Source organism: Gordionus sp. m RMFG-2023, chromosome 3, assembly GCF_954871325.1.
Source record: "Gordionus sp. m RMFG-2023 chromosome 3, tfGorSpeb1-WG-v2, whole genome shotgun sequence".
Taxonomy (NCBI): domain Eukaryota; kingdom Metazoa; phylum Nematomorpha; class Gordioida; order Chordodea; family Parachordodidae; genus Gordionus; species Gordionus sp. m RMFG-2023.
Window position 1 is genome coordinate 53,897,070 of NC_088777.1, and position 26,090 is coordinate 53,923,159.

The window sequence follows — 26,090 nt, forward strand, 5'->3', positions numbered from 1 at the left end:
GTATTATTATTTTACTAGAGGTTTATACATAAATGCATTTTAAGTAAATTTATTGAAATTGTTTAATATGAAATTAAGTTAAATAAATAAAGTTGATTGGTGCACAAATAAACAAAAATTTACAGTAAATACAAAATTTTACAAAATTTAATAAAAATCATACGTTGTATAATGTTAATAAACATATCAACATTAGGAATTTTATAACGGATATTAGTTAGACTATATTTTGCATCAAAAAAGACTTTATAGTGATTAACGATTGTAACACTTTCTATTGCATTGGACATCGGTAATTCTAAACTGTGACTTAAGCAATACTATGATCTAATCGTTCGATATAGGTTGGATATCTATATTTAGAACCAATTAAAATAGGGTAGGGATTTGAATTAAAAATGTACAATTTTTTAATGTACTACTATTTTGTTTATAAAATATTTTATAAGATTTATTTAATATATTAATTATATGATAAAATATAATTTAAAAAAATTTCAAATTTTTTAATAGTGAATGCTGTGCCATTCAAACGATGCAGGTACTGCGTGCCTCTCCCCCACCCCCAACTACATATTAACAATATAATGAGTGCTTAAAAATTTCCTGCTAGAAAGATAAGAGAATATCTTGTATATTGGATAATTTTTACCCTCATGTCGGTTGTTTTACATATGTCATATGGTTCCTGAGATGGCAATCAAAATATATTAAGCACTATTTAAACTTGGAAATTTTTTGTAAGAGACAATAATCAATGTCTATATCTACTGAAGATTTATCAATTGCTAATACATACGTACAGAATTTTATAAATATAACGGACTCTCTATCCAATGATATTCAAAAGAACATTAGTGAAATATTTGAATATGATTCCAAGTTTAATGGTTTAAATAAATTATAAATTTAATAATTTACATATTACTATTTGCTATTAGATTTAATAGAGAATATTAAAGAAGAAAAAGAAAAGAATGAAAATGATGAATTAGTTGTTACTAAAAAAAGTTATGATAAGCTTGAAAAGCTATTTGACAAATTGCAAGATATTGGTGATGAAAAATTGAAACTCTCTTCTAGTATATTTGAAATTATTGACGCAAATGTAAAACTTTTAAATAACGACAGAAAAGCTATAGGTATTTATTACATTACTATAATTTTATACTTAATATTATTTAGAAATGAATGAATCACTCAAGAACATATTTTTCAATTTGCCAACTGACCAAATAAAACTGCCTCAAATTATAAATCAACCCACCAAATCTCATATATTATATAAAAAAATGAACTCATCACCTTATAATCCTTATTACACTAATACTTTTTCATCAGCTAACAATACCCCTATGTATAGCATTTGTAGCCCTATGACAGATTTAGATGATATTAATTCACATAAAAGCATCAGCAATTCCCCCTATTATTCTCCTACTCAAAATATAATTGCCAACAATTCCATACAAAACTTACCATACTATTATTATGGACATCTGAATAACAAATTTTATAATGATCCAGAATATTTTTCTGCTAAAAACTTATCATACAAGCATTCAAATTTACATTTTCTTGATAGTAGCCTGAATAATTCTCATATTGATGAAAAAAATAAAATTAAGATTGATGAATTAACTACCAATGGTAGATCTAAGAGACATAGGAGAATTAAAGGGGTCAGCTCTAGCCGAAGTCAAATAGATTCTCATTACATTTATGGGGATAGTCAAAGATTTCAATTGCTCACAAACCAAAACTTTAAGGATCTTAATAGTTATAAAGATTATGAATATTCAGATAATGAAGATCAAAATGAGCTACCAAATATTAAATCCAAGAATATTGGCCTTAGTTACGAAAATGACATTGATGATCCTTCAAAAAATTCCTCCTTTTACACTAAAAAATATAAAAAGCATCAATCAAACCAAGAAGATAACATGAATCGAATAGATGCAATAAAAGCAAAGAGAAAGAAAAAGAAGGTAAATCTTTTGAGAATAAATATTTTAATAAATTAATTTGAAAAAAACATTATTTTCAACTAATCCTAGGTGAAATTTTGTATACAACATGTAACTAAAGTAGTCAAAATTTATCTTAACGCTTATATTTTTGAAGATATAAAGGAGGTGAATATTTTAATATTTGTCATTCAATTAAATATTTTCTAAAAACTACTGATTACAGTAATCTTTCTAATATCAAATTAATGTGCATTTTTTTTGTTGCTGTTCATATAACCTCCTTCTAAGATTCAAAATCCTTGTAATGAGTTTCTCTGATATTATACAAAAAATAATTTTGTGATTTGTTTTAGGGCATGACTAAAATACGTGTCCCCGGTCAAACGGGTTTAATTTATATAATATTAATAAAAAATCTTATTTAGCTTTATAAGATGAGTTAAAAAATTATTTTTTTACATGAAAAAACTACGCGTTCCCAGTCAAGATACAATTTTTTTTAAAAAATAAAAGCAGATTCATATTTAGCTCATTATTATGAATATAGAAAATGTTTTTTATGATTTAAAAAAAAATGATAACTTAGTAAAATTTTTAAAAAATTATTTTTTTAAATAAAGCTACGCGTCCCTATACGTCCCTGGTCAAGATACATTTTTTTAAAATAAATAAAAGCAGATTCATATTTATCTCATTAAATGGATACAGAAAATGTTTTTTTTTTGATTTAAAAAAAAAAGTAGTTAACTTAGTAAAATTTAAAAAAAAACACTTTTTTTTTCATTTTTTTGACTAAAATACACGTCCCCAGTCAAGATAGATTATTTTTATAAAAATGAATATAGAATCATGTATAGTTTATCAAGGAGATTCAGAAAATGGTATTAACGCGTTCCTACGCTTTAGGGACGCGTAGTTTAGTCAAAAAAAAATTATTAATACCATTTTCGGAATCTCCTTGAAAAACTATACCCGATTCTATATTCATTTTTATAAAAATAATCTATCTTGACCGGGGACGCGTATTTTAGTCAAAAAAATGAAGAAAAAAGTGTTTTTTTCAAAATTTTACTAAGTTACCACTTTTTTTTAAATCAAAAAAAAACATTTTCTATATTCATAAATATGAATCTACTTTTATTTAAAAAAAAATTGTATCTTGAACGGGGACGCGTAGAAACGTATAGTTTTTTCATGTAAAAAAATAATTTTTTAAATCATTTAGTTGTTCCCTTCCCATCCCTTATTGATCATATGATGTTATCATTATATCAAGATTTTAAATCTCTCACATTTATATAAATGTGGAATCTGTATATAAATTTCATAAAATATAATAAATTTATACGAATATCTTACTATAATATCAAATATGATACACATTAAACACTAAATATATATATAGACAATGACATTTTAATAAAGAAAAATTGATTAAATTTATTGATATATATATATGTCGTATGGAGATTCGGAATCTCTTGATCTTTAAATCCTTTACCGAGGGCGATTTAAAAAATTTTAAAAATCCGATTTAATCGGAAATGTATTCTAGCATGTGTAGAGTATTTACCCTATGAATTTCAGCCAATTTCGCCATGAAATTTAGAACTACTTCTAATTTATATTAATTTTTATAGGGATTTTTCATATAAATTAAAAAAAAAATACTAAAATGTCTGTGGCTGAAATTGGCTCAAATTTATAGGGTAAATAAAATGCTCTACACATGCTTGAAAACATTTCAGATTAAATCAGATTTTAAAATTTTTTGAATCGCCCTTAGTAAAGGATTTAAGATCAAGAGATTCCGAATTCCCCATCCGACATATATTATTTAACCTGCTTTACCTCAGGTTTGAAGAGGATATATGAGACTAGGATGCTAAAATTTGGACAAAGCTTTTATTACGTGTATCTTAGTTTGTATACAAAATTTTATCTAAATCCCAAATGGTCAATTGAATCTTGATCAATTTGACATGGAATGGATCTACAAAAATAGTTGCTTACATTGCGCATTACAACTTAGGAATTTATTTAAAAAAAAAAACTCAATCAAATTTTTTTCTAAACCTATACTATACTATATTATATATATATATATAATTTTTATCATAGAGAAAGGAATTATTGGAGGAAAAATCCCTAACCTTCAATGGCAAAAGCCCAAATATATATGCCCAGAGCTATGGCAAACCTTACAACACTTCTTATTCCACCAAGCATCCAATCGAAAGAGACCCAACTACGGAAAACAATATGGAAGTTAATAAGGATTTCCAGGATAATATCAGAAGCGTCGCTTTATCGAATTCGAAACTTAGCAATTCCCTTCCAGCCTCGTACTCAAGGAACAAGAAATCGCCTCGTCCTATTTACACCAATTCGTCCACATCTACTATCCCACTTTTAAACACCAGTTCTAGCAAATTAAACACTTCTATTAGCAGCGAATATAAAAATAGCACTAAAAATTGTGGTAGCACACCAAATTCTACGAACATGAAGAACAAATTTGACGCGCTCAAGAAAAGGCTCTACTTGCTCAATAATTCAAAGACCCTTTCCTCTCCTCGTAACAATAATAACAAGCCCGCCAGTGACCGGACCCGTTACGCCAAACGGTTTTCCAAGAGAGCCGAGCACGAGAGTGCGCCACAACCTCTCTCCGAAAATAATTTGGCGCCAGATTTAGAGATCGCCGCTGTTCATTCCGAACATAGCGAGCACGATGACGATTTAGATTCCTCTTCCGGCTCTAGATCACTCGCGTCGGATGAAAATTCTAAGCGCAAGAAAAAACGCGCCAAAAGACGTTTTTGCGCTAAAAAGTCTCGAGAGGAGTTGAACGTTGCCTTACGTAGGAACAATCGGGAAAGCGAAGAGGATGCAGATTGCAAAGAAGAAATCACCGAAAGAAGACAAGAAAATTCGGTCAGAGAGAAGAACGCGAAAGAAGAGAACGAAGAAGATGAGGAGAATGAGGAAGACGATGACAACGAAGAAGAAACTTATTTTTTAGGCAAGCCCGTCGATCCCGACGAGCCCATATATTGTTTATGCCAAAGGGTCAGCTACGGAGAAATGATTGGTTGCGACAACCCAGCTTGTGTCATTGAATGGTTTCACTTCGAATGCGTTTCCCTTACACACAAACCTAAGGGGAAATGGTTCTGCCCCAGGTGTAGGAAAGATGGCGTTGGTAAAATATCAAAATTTACTTGAGTCCTCGTGGTTAGCGAAAAATCCATATTTGGATCTCACAAGTCATGAAATTAATTCATGGTAAACTAATAAAAAAAAATTCACAGAGCGAACATATTTTGTTAATTCCCGATTCGATTTTTAAAATTTTTAAAGAAATATTATTTCTATAATTAAGTCTGTCCAAAGTCAAACATTTTTTCCTTAAAAAATATATATTAATTCATTAATAATTGATGCCTAGTATTTATATAAATATTTATATTCTCACAAAAATTAAGTTATTTAAACTTGTTTAATTAGATAAAAAAAAATTGTATTTATTTATGATTAATTATATTTATATCCCCTATTCGTTAAATATTTTTTTTTTGCTACATTTTATACTATAAAATATGTGAATGCCTAGCGGCTATTACAAATATTTTTATTTTCAACGGCTTGTATGAAAAATTTTGATTTAGCATTTAAAAAAAAATGAGTTTATCGGGACGGGAATATAATATATATCATATCCCATTATTTATTAATTGATCCCTCAGGTTTTACACGAGGACTATATTAAATATCGAGATGCATATTTCTGATAATATATCTATGGCTTCTGTAGCGCAGTCTTTTGGGCCGGTATTTAGCACCTCAATTAAATATCTTGACATGGACCTCTAATTCTTATATGATAAATTGTTAATATGATTTTAAAAAATATTATCTTTGATGTGTTTTAAATTGTGTAGTATTTTTTTTTGTTTTTAAATCGTGATTTGCTTGATTTAAATTGTCATTTTATCTAATGCATTGCAAATTTTTTTTAGTCGTTTCAACGTATCCTGTAAATATACATGCCATACTCTTAAGAGACTTTTGGAGTTGACTGGTCATTTGGAAACATCTCGTATCATTTATAAGAATTTTGAGGCTATTTATGAAGTACTCATCTAATGAAACTCTTAACTCATAGGTTTTCACTTATAAATCAGTGGACCCATCTGATCTTTTATATAAATATTGACCCATTTATGAGGTATTAATAACAATAAATCCACTTAATAAGTGTCTACATTGTGGATTAATATCATGGATGCTAAAAATTGTGTTGATTCTCAATTAATAAATTAGAAAATAAAAGAAATAATAAATCTTTTGATTTAATTAGAATTAAGGCAGAGAAACCTTTAAAAAAATTTATTCTTCCTCAAAAATCATCAAGGGTATGTAAAACGCCTACAAATCTTTAAGATTTTTTAGTCGGTACCAATTGATTTTTATTGTGAAAATGAATTTAATTGTAGTTCTTTAAAAAATAATTATTAATTATTTTGAAGATCGTTTTTTAGATATATTTACACATGAGGACTATAATCTTCTATCATGTTTTAATACAATGTTCCCCCTTAACGTTGATTATTTTATATCAGATAACATTACCCCATTAGAATCATCAAACTTAAATATGGAAACGTTACAGTGTGAAATGAAAATAGCAAAAGGAATATTAGTTGCAGAAGTTAAAGAAACATAATTTTAAAAATATCGTAAATATTATGAATATAAAAAAAATATCATCTTGCAAAAAATGCTAGCCAGCAGCCATCATCTTGTATCCACGTATTTGGTGGAACCTCATTCTCCATACTAAAGAGACTTCTATCGCACTACAGTATCTATGTAAGATCAACGTAAACAAAATTTAATAATAATGGCCTATGGAGAAAAAATAATACAGAATTTTTAATTCATTTTTGTAAATTTAAAATTGTTTACAAATTTTTAATCAAAATAGCAAAATATTCTATTAGCACCCCTAAGAAAGCGGATAATGATAGATACTGCCAAGCAACCAATTTTAATAAAAATAGCAAGATATTTCTATGAGTGCTTAACTAGTTATTTTATTTAAACAATATTGGCCCCAGAGTTGTACAAAAGATCTTCTTTGAAGATTTTTGAGTGTGAAGATCGTAAAATTTGAAGATCTTTTATTTTTTAAAAATTTTGTGTAACGATCTTCAAAAATCTTCATGATATTTATTTTTTTACCCCTTTATTAAAAGCCCAGATGTTTTTCAATTTTCATCAAGGCAGGAGGAGAGGTATAAAACATAAAAGAAATATTATATTAATAAAATTGAAAAACATCTGGGCTTTTAATAAAGGGGTAAAAAAATGAAGATCTTTGAAGATCGTTACACAAAATTTTTAAAAAATAAAAGATCTTTGAAGATCTTTTTATTTTGAGCAAATGTACAACTCTGATTGGCCCTCTAAGAAAAGGGTTAATGGTAAATACTGACAAGTCAACATATTGGAAATTTCTAAATACCAATTAAATATGCTAAATACCGAACAAAGTTTATTAAAATGTAATAAGAAGACCTTTATTAATTATCATAGGTTGAGCCCGGCCTCCAATATATCATCCACCAAGTTGGATTAAGGAAAAAAAACATGATATAGGCTGGGATTCAAACCTAGAACTATCGGACTTGTAAGCAGCGCTCTTGCCGATTAGGCCACAAACGCTTTTTCCCAAATCACTATTTTTCAAATATATATTATAAATAAATTTGGTAGTATATTATATCCAAAAATGAAAAATCAAAAAATAAAAATTCGATTGGTGCAACCTTAAGGCAATATCTATCATTAATCTAAGAAAGCAGATGCCCCCCTTACAACTAGAAATTCCTGGCGAAAGCCCTGATCTTTAAATACATCAATCGTTAAAGATCATTGCTCAAAAGTTCTTAAAAATAAAAGATCCTCAAATTTTCCGATCTTCAAGTTTTATTATCTTCAAATTTTTTAATATCCAAAAATCGTGGTGATCTTAAGAGATCATTTCTCAAATTTAAAAAAAAATAAAATCTTTAAATTTATGATCTTCAAAATTCTCAATCAAATTTGAAAAAAAAAGAAGATCTTCAAACCTTATGATTTTGAAAGATCCCCAAATTTTTGAGCAAAAAATAATCAAAATATTGGATATTTTATATAACTCTGGCTATGTTATATGAGATGAAAGTTTAGATTACCTAGTGGACTAAGTTTAATTATAACTGCCGCTTTACTTTTATGAATTTACGTCAAAATTCAAAAGAGAACCTGAATGGCCATAATAATGTAATATATTTTAAAAAAATAAATAGAATACACATGTTTACAGGAATCAATATATGCTTTTAACGATAGCAATCCTATCATAGAAGATTTGCCCAGTATATCCTCAAAAAAAATGAAAGGTAAAAATTCTTCTTTTTCAAAAAGACGTGCAAAATTTCGTTCCAGAAATAAGTCAATATTGTATAAATCACGACTGGGAAGTAATTTTGATATTTTTAAATCCCAGACATAAATTTAATTAGGTATTAATTCATCATTTGCTCAAATGACTATTCAAAGGAATAATCAGGCTCTAGCTACTGCATTACAAAGTTCTAAGCAAGAAACTAAATTATTGCAAGATAATGTGTTATATATGCAATCAAAGAATCATGAATTAATGATTAAATTGAATGCCTATGTTATGGATAAATATAAATTTGACAATATATTAAATGTAAATTATATTTTATTTAAAAAAAATTATATTACGATTTGAAATTAATAGAGTTTTGACTTCTTTGATAATCTTAATTAAATGCTTAACAAATTCAAATTTATTGTCCTAATTACAAATTTTTATATATAAAAATATAGTTATGGGAACAATTCAAAATCGTTAATCAACACATGAGAGAATTGAAATCTTATTATGATGTATCCCTTATTGAATTAACAAATAAAATAAATAATATGGACCGAGAAATAAATGAATTTAATACCAAAATTAACATTGCTCTTCTAACAAATACATCCTTCTCAGCCCATTCTCCATCGATCCCTAATGGTTCAATTAGAAACAATGAAAATAGTATTCATGAAAATAGTATTCAAAATCAGCATTCTAAAAATTTACCAATATCTGACAATTCTCAATTAAGATTAGAACCATCAGCTCCAGTTGATGAATTTGATTTAGCTTATAATAACAATGAAATAAATCCAATTGAAGTTAATAAAGTTATCAATAAAAATGTACAAATTAGCCCTAATAATTTACTATTATGCCAAAAAGAAAAGCTTGTCATTCCCAAACCCAGCTCCAAAGTACCAACTCAAAATATGGCTAAAACTTTTAATCTTGTCAATAGACCATTGTCAAATTCTATACCTAATAATGGCTTGCCTGAAAACAGAAATCTAGTAGACACATTTGCTGTTTTGATGAAAGAGAATAAGAAAAGAAGGTATTCCATTATCATAGATCCCAAACAAGAAAAAAAATCTCTACTCAACAATGATACATATGTAGTCCCTCCCCTCATTAATTCTCAAAATTACAATGCTATTTGTTCACTTCCAAATGATCCCATTTTTCCCCTCAATAAAAATAATGACCACATTAGCCAGGACATCAACCAAACAGGTAAACACAAAAATGTCTCAAATGCTTATGTGTATTCTACACAAGAAGCTAACATCGAGCCTATCCAAGATTTTATTCCAATGGATGACAATGGGATCGATAAATCAACTAAACCCATGCTCAAAAAAATTGGGAAAGCTACATCAGTTACTAAAACTGCCAAAGTTTTAAAATTGATTTATTTTGATAAAAATATTCATAGTTTAAAGCTATCCAGGGTTATAAGTTATAAAACAATTATTAATGGGGGGTTATATATATTAATATTTCCTATGTCAATGCTTCTTTATTCCATATATCAAATCAGAAAACAAAATATTTAACAATAATATTAAAATACAAAAACCAAATTTTTAAGCCCTTCTTTTTTCTCAGTAAATATAAATTAAATTTATTAATTATCTTATCTAGTCATAAAATAAAATATTAATTTTGATAATGATAATGATGACTTGACAAAATATCAATATTAATTTTGATACTGATGACTTGACAAAATAACCAAAAAAAAATACATAATAATATATAACAATAACCACACAATAACTTAAAATAAAGTTAGAACCTATTTAAAAAAAAATTGGTTTAGGCAATGTTTTCTCTTTTATTAAAATTAAAAAAAAATAAATTTTGCCATTAGGAGAAAGAATCATTTACCACTTTACCAATATTAAGTATTGGATCAGATCAGAGCTAATATTTCAACAAATGCAACCTGATATTATTGTTTTACTTATTTTATGATTATTTATTGTGATGCATCAATATTTATCGGATTATGCTGATTATTCCTCTTTTTTTGTTCAAAAAAAAAATTGGTCAATATTAAATATAAATCTAAAAAAACAAACTTAATGATTTTTAAAAAAAATATGCTAAAAATTAATAATATATATATTTTTATGAGATGTTTATGATTTTCAAAGATCATGATTAGTGGTTGTTAAATAGTTCGTGTTTTAAAATGGCTAACCCAATATTTTTAATATTTTTTGGCCAAAAAATATTAAGTAAGCTTGAAAATTTCTCTCATAGATGGCAGAAAGGTTCAGACATCTATTAACGAAATCTAGAGGCTTGCATAATATTATTTTAGCTAAGATCCTAAATTTAAAATCAGCTGCTAATTTGAGTCGTTTAACAGTGGTAATTATAATAGAACTAGATTGGATATTATTTTCTAAATGATAGAAAGATTTATGGAACATAAAAAGGAATACAACCATTTTATTTATATGACAATAAATTTACTGGATAAATAAGCCTAAGTCAATTGAATGCCATTTATTTTAGCCTGCACTGGCACACCTCTTTCCCGAGATACAGAGCTTCAAAGGTGTTAAAATTGTGACTGTCGAATCTATAAATTCCCCTATCAGATTAATATGACAACTCATTATTTAAAAAAATATTCAAAATGGACTTTGTATCCAAAGGGGAGTTCCATTTTTATACTATTGTCAACCTTATGCAAACTAGACAATTTTTAATTTTATTTGAACATATGCAATACCAGAATGCATGTATATTACTCATGATCATGAAGCAGAATTATCATGGAACTCAAGCTTAGAGCTCCAGGAATCTCTATAAATGCCTATTTTCAGTTCACACAGCACACAGAGAGTTAAATACCTCCCAACTTTCATAGGAGTTATGCATTTATCTTGTGTGTGGCATAAAAATTTCGTTTTTAATTTAAAATTCAGATTTACTGGATAAGGATTCAAGCAAAGATCTTTTTGATGACATGGCATGTGCCATATCAACGTACTCATTTAATATTTAAAAAAAAAATCCTAAAGCAATTTTGAGAAATGCGTTTTTAGTTAACTCGGCTAACATATCTGGTTGCTAATAATACAAGGTCTCAAAGTTGGGAAAATTAGTGAACTTTCTAATCTGTAAAATTTTAAGATGCTTATATCTCAAAAACTATCTATAGTCAAAAAATAAATATAATATATCAAAATTGAGGGGGAAAAAATCTCCAAATGTCACTCATAAGGAAAAAATAATTAGGCGCCAATTCGATGCCTTAGCTTTCGGTTTACCTATATTATTGTTTTACCCGCGTTTTTGAGCAAGGGAGGGAGTTGATTTGCGATTGCCTTTTTATTTAGGCACCTTTAACAAATGTATTACGACGCGAAAACATTGAGGACGCTAACGGTTCTTCCGAAATATGTATATTTTTTTTTCACAAAAAATTGACATTTTTACACAAAATAGATGGCGATAATACTAAACTACAAATTATCGTTAACATTTTATCGGTAAATTACCAATAACGCGATACTTTTATACTAAAATATTTAGAATTCTTATTATAAATACCAATTAAACTGAGTGGGCTTTGGGGGGAAAAATGCCATTTAGACGTGTCAATAATGTAACAAATTTTCCAAATATTCATTTTTATTAATGATAACCATTGATTGCATTCGAGTGACTTGAATAAAACTTAGCCTCAATTTTATCCCGAGAAATGATATAAAAATATCTAATTTTTGCGTTCTGTTGAATCCTTCTTCTAAATTTATTTGCTCTTTCTCACATTCGTCTTTCCATAATCTTGTACCTTTAATATTTTCCTTAGAATTTACAAAAATATTCTTATGACAAGTTATTTGTTCTGAAACAGGTCTTTAGTCCAGATATGCCACTCAGTCATTATTCCCGAAATAATCTTCACATGGTGGCAAAAATATTTTTGCGATTCTTATATTGTCATTCTACTCCATCCGAGGTAGGATTAATTTTTTGGGATGAATGGCAGTTGTATTACGAATGAGAGAGATTGCTATATAATTCTTAGATGACTTAAATTATTAAGTGTCTCGTAATTAGTGTTGTTAAACAGCTAACTCAACATTACAGCCAAGAAAATATTCCATGAGCGTCGAAATTTCGCCAATAGATGTTCAATCCTATGTGCCATCTGAGCAAAATCTTTAGGCTTGTATAATATTTTTCTGGATAAAATATTGAGGTAGCTGTTTTTAAGAATCAGCTCAAATTGAGCCGTTTATTAACACACTAGTAATTAATCATGTGAATGGTAAACTTGCGCCGTATTTCAGTAAAACCCTTGTACTTCATCTTGAAACCACTAAGGCAAAATTTTCCTGGCCGAACATCGCACCTTTTAAGCTCTGTAACACGGGAGCCAGTCCAGTAATTTTTAACAAATTTAAAATGCGTGGTGGCTTGATATGGAATGGCCCAGAAATTCAAAATATTTTAGTATAAAAAATAAAAATATCTTGTTATTGATAAATTTTCAAACAAAATGTTAACCTTAATTTGCAGGTTTAGTATAGCGCCATCTATTTTATTCGAATTTTTGGTAAGGATACATATTTCGTAAAAGCCGATAGCGTCGCCGAGGTTTTCACGTCGTATATATATATATGTTTATAAAAGGAGTTTAGATAAAAGGGCAAAAATTTTTTTCTCGAAAATCAACTTCCTTTACTGCCTAAAAATACGGATAAAACGATATAAATAAACCGGAAGTTAAAGAGACAAATTAGCGCCTAATTTTTCTTATGATAGACCTGTAGAGTTTTTTTTTTAATCTACAGTTTGATGTATTATTTATTTTTTTTACTATAAATAGTTTTTGAGATATAAGCATTGTAGAAATTTTACAGATTCGAAAGTCACTAATTTCCGCACCTTTAAGGTCCTGTATGTCTAGAATAAAATTTATTTATTCATTGAATATTGCTACAAATTTTTTTTTTCAATATGCATTATATTACTCGTAAATCAATTTTAACAAAAAACGCCAAGGTGTCCAAATTTGAGGATATAAAGGCTGTAAATGTTCTTCCTAAAAAGAGGGGACCTAAAATTGGCAGTAAACACGCTAAGTCCAAAGTTGACAATAAAAACGATAAAAAGTGTAACCCAACACGGCACGAATCTCATCAGATCAAGGTCGATCAAACTGCAGAAATGTCGCTGACAAACCTGGAAGATCTTTCGTTCGGAGGAAAGTCTCCTCCTGTCCCAGCAGTCCTCAATAAGATGCTGCTCAAACACCGCATATCATATCGCCAAGCCAGAAAATACGAGGCCCGAGGAGTTGGCACTAAAAATTTAAAAAATAAGGAAGAAAAAGTGAATACTAAGACAACCCCTTTACTCCTCAAAGATCATTATCCAATTAACGCTTCAGATACCGATCTTCCTAGCCTCGGTCATGGCATCAATCTCGAGAAGCATGCCGATCATATTGGTGATTCTAATGATGTCACAATCAACATGCGGAAAAATAATCAACTTTTATCCCCCACGTTGGTTTCTCCTCACAAACCCAGTTCGCTAACCAATCCTCTCGGTCATGTCACCACTATAAGCAAAAACGACGTTGACAAGCTCCCAATCACGGACACCACTTTAAACATAAATTCCGAAGGTCCTAAGCAAGATCAACTCGAAACTTTTAAGCAAGATCAAGTAGTTTTTTTTTGATTAATGTCAAAAAAAATTGAATACTCTATTCACAAATTTTGTAGTGTTGCTAAAAACCTTGATTAATCAGACGGCTAATAGTGCGCATAAATTGACCGTTTACATTTTGCCGTAATTTTTTAATAAAAAAAACGTAACGCGTCCTTTGTTTTAAATTGTGTTTATCATTCAAAATTTTAAATAAGTTCTAACGAAAAAAATGATTCGTCTGCGAAAATTATATTTATCGTCTGCCTTCTTATTTCTTTTAATTTCTAATTTATTCCTTTTTTTTGGGATTGTAAGTAAGTTATTTAAATATTACATTTTATATTAATATTACAAAGCGAAGAATAAAAAAAAGTAATGGAAAAGCAAACATATTTGCCTTTTTTTAAAAAAAATGGTTGCGCCAAACGGTAATTTTTATCAATTCGCACTACGCCATTTGAAATGCACTATTGCTCACTTTGTGCGCGTTATAACACTTAGCCAAATATAGATTATCTAAGCTACAAGATTTACTAAAAGAGAACCAAATCTTTCTCTCATCATATGTCGAAATATCGAGGCTTCGGTAATATTTGCTTAGCTAAAAATTTTTCCACTTGGTTCTTTTTTTTAAACATAAACAAAATTGAAAGTTTTGACAACACCGATAATATTTTGAATCTGAGAACCGGAAATTGCATTTAGACATCCATCCATTTTTATTTAAAATAATTTTACGTTTTTTTTTTCGCTTCACATTCAAAATAATAAATTGTCCTGGTAAATTAGTCGTAATCTTCCTTTTTTTTTGCTGTTGCGACTTTATTCATTTTTTTAGTTAGTAGCTAGTTTAGTTGGGTAACGGCGAAATGTCGGTTAATTCGGCGGCTCAATCTTCAGGCTCCTGTCGGAGAAAATCCGTTAACATTATGGAGTTTTAATTTATATTAGTTTGAGCTGTTTTTTTTTAAAAAAACCGAAGTCAAAGCGATAATTTTCGGCAAAAAACTTTGTTTAACCGATTTTTTAACCGGTTTAACTTGGTTTAGCCGGTTTTTTAGCCAGCTAAAACTTGGTTTAGCCGATTAGTAAAAATGTTTTGTTTTAATAATAAAATTTTGATAATTATTTAAATTCGCAAACAAAAGAAAAATGAATTTCAAAATTATTAATTATAAATTTAATATTTTCAATTAATATATCTTTTTTGGTAGAAATGTTCATACTATCGGAATGGAAATGATTCATTATAAAATATAAATATACTTGTTAGCTGACACGTCAAAAATGACCGGAGGTTTGGCTGTTTCTCTTTGATTGACGAATCAGAAATGTCCCATGATAATTTTCCATTATTTTTAAAATATGATTAACATTATATTAGTGCCTTCAGTATGAACAAAATTTCATGATGACCATCATCGAATAAAGGAAAAAATTCTGATTCCCCAATATTCTTGAAGCAAAATAACTGCTACTATTGTGAACCATTCACAGTTTTCTGGTTTATATCTACAAGAATATAGGGCATTTATTGTTTGATGAAGAGAATATGGAGATGCTTAAAATTGAAAGCTGCACATGGGAAAATATATGATATTTCAGATAGATACAATTTGATTTTTAGTTAAATAATTATATAACCTCTTTATTGGGATTAGCTTATTTGGCAAATGATAAAACATTCATCCCTTCAACTTATAACATTCACATTCAGCCCTTTAAATTTTTGTATCTCGAATCCTTGCATACTCAGCCTTCCGGATATTAATTACATATTATCTGAGAGATCACAAATCATAATTATCTGCTCTGCCATATCTTTACTCTTCATAAAGCGAATACTATACATTTATAATAATGATTAAACAATTCAATTTATTTTAATTATTCATACCTGTAAAGACAATTACCATCGCCGATTATCCTTTCGATAGAAAAATTTTCACCCCCATAATGCCATTTTAAAATTTGGGATATCTTTTCTTGATATCTGGAGGGGTTTCTGGGAGAACCCGTTGACTCTTATTCGGAAAGAACAGTCATGACCTTCGGAACAGAAAGTGGAGATAGTCGCAATGGCAACTGTGCTTCAGACAAATATTATCATTCATAATATCTATAAATGGGCTTATTATACCCCAATTAAAATATTACATAATATAAATCAAAAATTTAATGTAAATATATATTTAAGAAATTATCGCGATCATTTTGACCGCATAAAATATATCATTATCAAAAATACACTCATAAAAACTTACTCGAGGAATGTAAAATACATTTATAATAGAAAAAATAAGTATCGAATTTACTCGTCAAATAATAATACTGGAGTGATTCTAAAACGTTACAACCGGGACATATATTTTTTCAAAACCAAATATTTGAAATCGTCATTTATTAGCTATAAAAATCAAAAAATGAATAATAATATATATTTTTTTAAAAAAAAGCACCAATCTTTTTTACAGTTATAACCCAGAAAACTCTGAAATCGTACGCAATTTTGCCGCGCCTAGTTTCGTCGCCATTCTATTCCACTTATTTTCTATGATTTATATTCCCATTTTTTGTAGTTATTTTTATTGGGAGAGAAGTTTCAATTCATCGAATAATGAATTAACGAAAACGCTCCTTTTCCTTCCACTAGGGATGTACCGATATTTTAAATCGGACCGGTAATCGGCCGATATCAATTTAATATCGGGAATATGGTATCGGTATTCCCCTACCTACCACATAACATTTTAAAAATATTAAATAAAATGGGTTTGTTTGGCGGAATATAAACCAAACTTTCCTTCTCGGAACGGGAAAAGCAAAGAAGGAAAAAATGAAATATTTATTGAGATTTTCTTCAACAAGTTGTAAAAAACATGATCGAGTAATCCTTGTAAGTAAGGAAGGAAAATTTATATTATAAATAATTTTAATTTAGTGGTCGATTTTTTAAAAACGGCGTACTCATTTACTTCATCCAGAAAAATATTAGGCTAGTTCTGAAGATTTTGCTTTAGAAGTAACAAAGTTCTGGACATGTATTATCCTAATCTCGAAGCTTAGCCAATATTTTTCTGGCTAAAATATCGAGTTAGCCGTTTAACAACACTAACCTTTTATTAATCCTTTTATTTATATGATCCCATAGCATTTTAAAAATAATGAGATAAAATTATGGAAAAAAAAATATATTAAAAGTTTTAAATTATGTACTAGAAAAAATTGATGATCGTTTGAATCTCTCCCCCAGAAAAATATTACAATAATTTTATTGTAAAAAAAAATTAAAATTTACATCGGTGTGTATTATTTTTTTATCCTAAATTTTGGCGTATAATATCATAAATGTACCCACAACCGCTTCACTCAATTCGACCAACTATTCTTCGAATGACCGAATTTCCCCTTTGATTTCGGTCGGCTTTACTGACATTGCACCTGCCACCAACGCTACTCTTCTTTATTCCTTCTTATCAGATGACTTGTTTCAATCACATCTTGAGTTAATCTTTTATGTCTTCTTAAGTTCTAAACGACGGCTGTCCCTCGTCTAGTATTCTTGGGGCTTATAACGACAGCTCGTGTCAGATAACCGCGTTATCGCCTTTACAATATTTATTTCTTCTAATAACCGCACAAAATACTTGACCATTTATTCAACTGTTGCTTGTTTATCTCTGGTAACTGATCGGATCTTTATATCGCTATATTCGATTGACGAAAACTCGAACCATATTAGCACTTGCTTTTCAACAATACACAGTTTCTAGTCGGCGATCATCGATTCATTCTATTCTCCTCTCGACCTTCGTTTCTTCTGAAGTCCCCCTGAAATTCTTTCGATAAATTATTATAGCTAGTCGCTTGTTTTGTTTCTAACCTTCTTTTATACTAAATGATTAGCGCTTTATCTCGGTAACCGATTGATGATCATCGGTAAACGATTAACGATTGCCTTTGAACGATCCATAAATTCCTGTATACCGATAACTACTGATCTCCGAATTCCGTGTCTTCTGCGACAATTCGCTTTTGCCGATATATCGATTCTATTGTTTTTTTTTTCTCTAACTTGATCCTAGTCTCAATGTCCAAGTTCTTTTCATCATATTTCTACCTAAAATATTCTATTTAACAACCCTTCATAACTCTTGATATATTTTATTTTATCACCTTTTCTTGCATCCGTTTCTTAAATTCAAAATATATAGCCCAGTATACCAATAAATCATATATAAATATGTCCAATTCGTCTTAATATCTAAGGCTATCGCATCTAATCTAATTCTGCCTAAATTCTCTCTTAATTTCTGAAATATTTTATCACCTGTTTTCTGTTAAAATTAAATCTTAATTGCCCAACAAATTATATATTTATGTCAAATATCTAACATCCCTTCTATACCCTCAACTAGCCTAGTAGACTCATATCTTCTACGAGTACTAACCATTTGCCTGTAGTCGACCTTTAGCTATTGATTGATGCTTATCTTTTGCCAAACCTTGCCTAAAGCTGAACTTAAATCTAAAACTCTCTTAATCTTAAATTTATACCAAAACATCTTTTTTTTCACCTTTTTGTGGCATCGCACATTTTATTTCATCTTAATTAACGAATCCTTGTCCGCGCATGCTCTTTACCAAAAAAAAATGACGCGGCTTCGCAATCTCGTTGTTAAAAAACAACCAAATTAAGATTATCATGCAAAAAAAAACAACCAAATTATGATTATCATGCAAAAAAAAAACAACTTAATTAATGTTTACCATCGATTTAACACACGTTTTTTAAAAAAAACAACCAAATTATGATTATCATGCAAAAAAAAACAACTTAATTAATGTTTACCATCGATTTAACACACGTTTTTTAAAAAAAACAACCAAATTATGATTATCATGCAAAAAAAAACAACTTAATTAATGTTTACCATCAATTTAACACACGTTTTTTAAAAAAAAACAACAAGACAATAAATTTCGCACACGTTGCATAAAAAAAAGAGCGACTAAATTATGTTTACCATCAATTTAACACACGTTTTTTAAAAAAAAACAACAAGACAATAAATTTTGCACACGTTGCATAAAAATGATAGTACTCAATTATGTTTATCATCATCAATTTCACGAGTCGTTTTAAGGGAATAAACAAAACGACAAAAATCGTATCAATGATCCCGTAATAAAATTCCGATCTCTAATCGAGCTCGATTGTGGCACTAATTTTTCTAACGATGCAAGAGCCATTTCTCCTTTGTGAAGATATCGGTGTTGATCAACAACCCGATATTTCACTAAATCCTATCAACTTGGGCGTATCTTGTTCACATATCAGATCTTTGAAGCTGTTTACTTTTTGCTCCAACACATTTTTCTAACAATTATTGTATATTCCTCTTCTTAGTCTTTATTAATCTTATCCTCTAAATATTTAAAATTATTTAATCTCCATAATTTATGTTCCCTTTTTTTTTATTTGTCATAGTTATCTCCTAGTGATCAAATTATTCAATAACTTGTAATAATTTCAAAATCTAAAATATCTTACAGTATCGATTAGGTTCTCTTAGATTAAGTTGGTTTCTAAGATTGCCAGTTAACTTCTCTGTCAACTCTAAATTTCATAAATTATCACCCTTAAATAACTATAAACACAAACTTCTTTTTATTCTGCTATATGAATGCTGACTTTTTGCTTTACATTTTAGATAATCTTTAACATTGTTACTCAATTTTGTACCCCTAAAATTACCCCCTATTTGTCACAATAATTCTTTACCTCTATATGATATTTTCTTATTTTTTATTTTGTAAATCTTCGCAAACCATTACCTGGCATTAAACTGAAATTTGTCTTAAGCGGCCGTGGTGGGTGTTCACACTTCGGCCCACATTGTAAAAGTATGATTGAGTAACGCTCGCAATGAAGAAAAATATATATAAAAATAATTTTACTAAATCCTTTTATTTAGCGTTGAATTAAGCTTCTAAGTTGAGTCTAAACCTGGGATAAAAATATGGCTACGCCCTTTTATGGTTGACAAAAGATAGTTAGTCTAACAACACTACTTTTATCACATGATTCCATATAAATATAAAAAAAATAATAAGAATCATAATTTTCCGTATAACTCACTGAATCACGGGCAAAATCTTAATATTATTATTTTTTTATTCTTTAAAATTTGTTTTGTGCAATTCAACTTTGAATCATTATTACATCAAAAAATTTCTACCAAAATCCAGTCCAGACCATCTTATGAAAACAAATTTTAAAAGAAAAATTTCCTTTTATTTATTAATCAATTGAAACAAATTCAGCAAAACAAAAAAAAAATCCTCTTTTTCTTACTTATTCACTCACAGAAATAATCAGCTGTCTCTACTCTCAGAAGAAATGAGAGTTCCTCTGCTGCTAACTTCCCCAAACTTATTTCTTTTAACTAATTAACCCATAATTTCTTCCTTCTCTTTTTTTTTAATAACCCTTCCTCTCTCATTTATTTTTTTTAACAAAAAAACCTGAACCTCAATTTCCACTACGAATCCATGAAAACCTCCCCAATAAAAAAAAACTTTACCCTCTCTTTCTTTCTCAGTCGCTCTTTTTATTTAAACTTAAATAATAAAATTTTTCTTTTTACCTTTACGATGAATGACGGATATAACCAAACCACAAACAATTTTAAACAGAATTTTTACCAATTAAGTATTTTGAAATAAATTAGTTTTTCCTTTTCCCTTTTACACTTTTTCTTAAAACTATATTGTCACGCTCTTGACTGGATTTTTTTTTTTTTGTGAAAGAATCTTTTTTTTGCCAAATAAAATCTTGACATAATACTCTCCCCATTCCTAATTTTGATTTATTATCTCCCAAACTTTTCCTTTCCCCAAAACCCCAAATTTCCGCGATATCATCCTTAAAAATTTTTTATTTTATTTTTAAAACCCACAATTATTTATTTTTTTCTGCGCTATTTATACACATATTAATAAATAAATATTATCTTTTTCTAAAAAAAAATAATAACTATTACTTAAAATGACGGTAAAACGATACATGTTTTAATAGAAACAACTAATACTACATATAGATAATATAAACGAAATCCCTAGCTACGACAGCTACCCCCCCCCCCTTCAAGAACCTTACGCATCCCCCAGAACCCAGTCGAGTTCGGAGTCCGAAACTGAGTAATCCAACCAGTCAATAAATTCTGGGGTCAAATACGTGGCCCTCAGTTCTTCTATTGCACCTTCCAATTCCGGCGCTTGCTCCACATCCTCCGCACCGCCATTCCAGCGGTTTCCAATGTTCCCTGGTTCCTCTCGCGGCCACGGGGCCATCCCAACCTTCGTCAATTCTACCTCTTTGGACAATAGTTTTCACAGATTGTTCAATTAATAAATAAAAGGAAATTTTTCTTTTAAAATTTGTTTTCATAGTGCCTGGGAGATCAGAGTATTCTTTTTGATTTATAAAAAATAAAGAGAATTAAAATTTAGGAATATGTATATAAGTATAAAAAATATATTGAGTATAAATATATTTTGAGTACCTTCAAAGCACTAATCAAAAGATGAGTGTTAGTAGATGCTGGATATTTGAAGATTTTGAAATGTATTGGATAATGAGACAACGACAGGCCCCGGGTTGGTGGGGACAGTTGAGGAGTCCGAATCTAGCAATGAGGCCAATTTTTGGGGAGTGGAGGCGCTGTTTCAGATGTAACTAGGTTGGGCACCTTCGGAGTCGGTGTCCACAAAGAGGGGTGCGGAGAGAAAGCAGGAGAGGGACTCCGTCATCAATGACTCCGCAGCTTAAGGTTGAGATGGTCCCGTGCCAGGGAACAATGGAAGCCGCTGGAATGGCAGTGCGGAGGATGTGGAGCAAGCGCCGGAATTGGAAGGTGCAATAGAAGAACTGAGGGCCACGTATTTGACCCCAGAATTTATTGACTGGTTGGATTACTCAGTTTCGGACTCCGAACTCGACTGGGTTTTGGGGGATGCGCATGTATCGTTTTACCGTCATTTTAGTTAAATAGTAATAGTTATTATTTTTTTAAAATATTATTTTGAAATATATTAGATAATATTTATTTATTAATATGTATATAAATAGCGTAGAAAAAAATAATAAATAGTTGTGGGTTTTAAATTTTTGATTGATTTTTTTTTAGTAAAAAAAAGGTTTGTTTAAAAGAAAAATAAAATAATAAGAGCTTATCGTAAAGAAAAATAAAAAGGAATATAAGCCCAGTGTAATATATTTAGTATTACCCGTGCGATAGTATCCAGCTTAATCAAATTTCCCTGTCAGCTATTTTTGACAGGAAGAAATCTCAAAATATTTATTTTAGGGCTCTACCGATACACAAATTTTTCACCATTACGATATCCAGCCGACTTACCACTAATCTTTGAATCAATGTCATAAAAATATCGATATTTTCTAATACAAAAAAAATATCAACTAACTTTTCGCTAATAATTCAGTGCATTTTGTATTTTTTATTTCTCAAAAGTTTTTTAATCTCTCATTTAAAATATTTTTCAATGTTTATGAGGTGAATTTGTAGTGGTTGTTGTGAACAGCTCCATTTGGACGATGAAGGGCTAAAATCAAAATATTATTATACCTAAACCTCGAAATTTTGTTAATAGAAGTTCTAAACCTTTCTGCCATATGTGAACGAAATTAGTAAGTTTGAGTAATTAACCTTTTACTCAAAATCTTGCGCTAACCGTTTTTTTTAAAAAAATTGGCTAAATCGAAGCCTTTTAACAACACTAGCATGAATGTGACTTTTTAGATATTTTTAAAATCCTTTTATTGTTGCGGATAAATATAACAAATAAATTGTATTTTAGACCTTCTAATTAAATGATACAATCATAAAATTACCATAAAACAATAAAAAAAATTATCGGATATCTTATCCGTTTTTTTAAAAAAATATCTGGCTATATATCGGTTCCGATCCGATCTTTAATATCGACACAACCCTACTTTCTTCAAATATTCAGCAATAATTTTGACAATTTAAAAGTTGTTTATTCTATTAATATTATTACAAAATATTATAAATCGCACCTCTTTTTTTTCAATCGTTTCCTATTCTGTACATTCTTTTTTTTAATGATTGTTCAGTATCAATCAGGCAAAAATAGGAAGATAAGGAATAAAAAAAATTTTTGTTGCCGCTGGCACTGCGGGATTCTAACGCGAATCGACAAAGTTATTCAGTCAATACATTTAACTGATTACGCCATTTGACTGTATAATGTATATTTAAAAGAGTTGTCAATATATTTACTGTCAATCATTTCTCAAAGCCACCGGTTCACGTCAATAAAACGGGTACCAAATTGGACGCCATCTTCACGAAGCTAATGAAATCGGTTAATTCGAATTGCGCCAGTGTCACCGATAGTAAAGGTCCGCAAAATGAACCTATCTCTCAGCAAACGCCTTCCGTGATCATCAAGCATTCTTCGGCAGACGTAGCGCATCATGAAATCAATGACAAAGTTGCTAAGCCTCAAGACGCGCACGTGAACATTAAAAGGAGGAAAAAATACAAGTGTCGAGATGCGCCAGTACTCGAATCTCCGATTAGAAAAGAGAAACGGATTGTAGCCAAGGTGTCCTACATGGAACCGCTTCTCAATAAGTATTTTCAATCTATTTTTTTTTTCACCTTAGAGTTTTTAAAAAGTCCGATTTAGGTCTATTCTCAAAAATGACCCGATTAATATTTTGGCCAAAATAATATGTAACCCTGGAGATCAGAGTTGTTAAAAGATACTTTTAAATGGATCTAGATACAGATACAACGTCTAAAATAATATCTAGATACAGATACCACATTTTTATATCTAGATACTTGTATCTAGATCCTTCAACTCTGCTGGAGATATTACTCATGGATGGCAGAAAAGCTCGGAACTCTATTTTCCTATTATGGAGGCGCGAACATAATATTTATTTTGGCTAAAATCTGAATCTCGTCGTTTTTAAAAAATCGACCCAAATCGTGATTTTTAACAGCACTATCCACCTGTTCCGAGAAAACACATTTTGTCCAACCAAATTTAAAATCTAGATCCGACCGAGTCCGAAAAAATGTTTGTCCTCGGATTGGTTGGTGCAGGGATTTTCTCCATCTTAAATGCGAAAAATAAATCGCCCTAAGAAATAATGAAAGAATATATCGTATGTTTTTCTTTTTTTTTTATATCAACACGTTTAACTCCTTTTTTAAAAAAAATATATAAATTCGTATACAGAAAGATGAGACGGGAACCTGGCGCCATCACTGCTCACCCCCGGGAAAAGAGGAAATATATAAGTAAATGAAACATTTTACGTTTTTGCTTTACCCTGTCTGTCTACTATCCACAGCAAATTAGCTTTTCTTGAGCTATAATGCTTTGAGACGCATACAACTTTCAAAATCTTAATGTATTATTGTTTACGAAAAGCAAGTCAACTGTGGACTTATACACTCAATTTGCCTAATCAGTTAATACACGCGTAATTTCCATGGAGTAGCCATTTAACACATTATGGAATAATGATTAATAAGCTAATTCAATTTTGAAAAACGCATTAAATTAATGATTTAAAGTAAATAACATAATTCTTTGCTGGGGAGAGGTTTTATTTTAAAAATTTGCAATACACTGATAAACCGCATATTGTGAACCATATTTTGAAGTTGGTCAAGAATCATGTTTTCATAAGTGAGTTTTGAAATCCCATCTTATAATGTGCTGGATATTAAGTGAGATTATTATTGTGAAAATTTTATTACTTCTTTGCATTGTCTACATTGTAACGCTGCATTTTATTTATATCACTTCGAAATTTCTAAAAATGTCTGTATTCCGAATCTATGACGTACACAACTTTTGTAGTTGTAATTATGCTACCTCCATTTATTTTAAAGGGTTAGGTTTTAAAATGCATGAATCGGGCATACAAACTCAACTGTTTAACTAGCACTTTTTTTCAAATTTATTAGTAAGTGAAATATGGAATTAGATCCAAAATGTTAACACCTTTTATTTTTTTAATCCAAAAACTTTTTGCGTAAGAAAAATTTGTCCAAGTTGACGCCCACTTGATGGATAAAAAGGAAGAACCAGCAATGCCCTTTCACGATATCGCACCCTCCCGTCCAATTTTCAATTACCAGAGCGACAGATCTTGGACAGAAAATATCCAAGAAATTTATTTAGATTGATCCAATAATTTATCACTTACGCAGCCTATCAATTTGAACATTTTTTAAAAAAATTTTGACGAAAAAATGGGTGCTGATAGACAATCTTAATAGTTTTTATATTTTTATTTCTAATGAAAATGATATTTAGCACATTTGATATATTTATTATATTATGATATTCACGCAACTTTTTATTTTAGTTTCAGAAAAACCCTTTTAATTATTTATAACAATTTAAAATATAAAATTAATAGAAATTTTTTTAGACTTGAAGTCGGTACAATAGCCCATAAAAAAATTATCATAGGACATTTTCTTTTTCCTACTATATCTTTAAAGGTTAAACAAATTTAAAATTTTCGAAGACTCACGTCACTTTATAGCTACTGTATGAAATCCTATCATTTAAATATATAAAAAAAATTAATTTTCAGTATGGGGCTATTTATCGACAGCTGTTATGAATTAGACACGTTACAATTCTCTCATTTGTAAAAATTTTATAGTTTTTTTTTTGATCCCAACAGAATTGTTGATTTTTTTCCATCCAATATTCTTGTTTTTATAATAATATATTATTATCTTTATAGAATTTATATATAATTAAATTTTATTCCCTCCATCTCGCGATTTCATTCTATTTGTTATTACTATTAATAAATGGAAATGAATGAATACCTTTAAGCTTATTTTTATTTACGATTAGTGTTGTTGAACGGCTCGTTTTGAGCCCATTTTTAAAAACGG

The 26,090-nt window shown here is 29.4% G+C and overlaps 2 protein-coding genes across 2 annotated transcripts; both read left to right on the forward strand.

Annotated features, from left to right (window-relative positions):
- The first annotated feature begins 742 nt into the window (after positions 1-742).
- LOC135925766 (metacaspase-2-like) lies at positions 743-5,444 on the forward strand. Its single transcript, XM_065461236.1, has 4 exons — positions 743-890; positions 942-1,142; positions 1,186-1,991; positions 4,095-5,444. The coding sequence occupies exons 1-4, from the start codon at positions 758-760 to the stop codon at positions 5,199-5,201; spliced, it is 2,247 nt and encodes a 748-aa protein (XP_065317308.1). The 5' UTR covers positions 743-757; the 3' UTR covers positions 5,202-5,444.
- A 2,068-nt stretch (positions 5,445-7,512) lies between these two features.
- Positions 7,513-25,571, forward strand: LOC135927113 (uncharacterized). Its single transcript, XM_065463051.1, has 8 exons — positions 7,513-7,531; positions 8,330-8,503; positions 8,546-8,739; positions 8,880-9,812; positions 13,447-14,115; positions 23,449-23,786; positions 24,403-24,464; positions 25,213-25,571. The coding sequence occupies exons 1-8, from the start codon at positions 7,513-7,515 to the stop codon at positions 25,359-25,361; spliced, it is 2,538 nt and encodes an 845-aa protein (XP_065319123.1). The 3' UTR covers positions 25,362-25,571.
- Positions 25,572-26,090: the final 519 nt, after the last annotated feature.

Coding starts and splice junctions, on each gene's coding strand:
- LOC135925766 (XM_065461236.1), top strand. CDS start 758: ATGTCTATATCTACTGAAGATTTATCAATTGCTAATACATACGTACAG. Junction 1,143..1,185: donor TAACGACAGAAAAGCTATAG/GTATTTATTACA, acceptor AATATTATTTAG/AAATGAATGAATCACTCAAG. Junction 1,992..4,094: donor CAAAGAGAAAGAAAAAGAAG/GTAAATCTTTTG, acceptor TTTTTATCATAG/AGAAAGGAATTATTGGAGGA.
- LOC135927113 (XM_065463051.1), top strand. Junction 8,740..8,879: donor AATTTGACAATATATTAAAT/GTAAATTATATT, acceptor ATAAAAATATAG/TTATGGGAACAATTCAAAAT. Junction 14,116..23,448: donor AAACTTTTAAGCAAGATCAA/GTAGTTTTTTTT, acceptor CATTTCTCAAAG/CCACCGGTTCACGTCAATAA.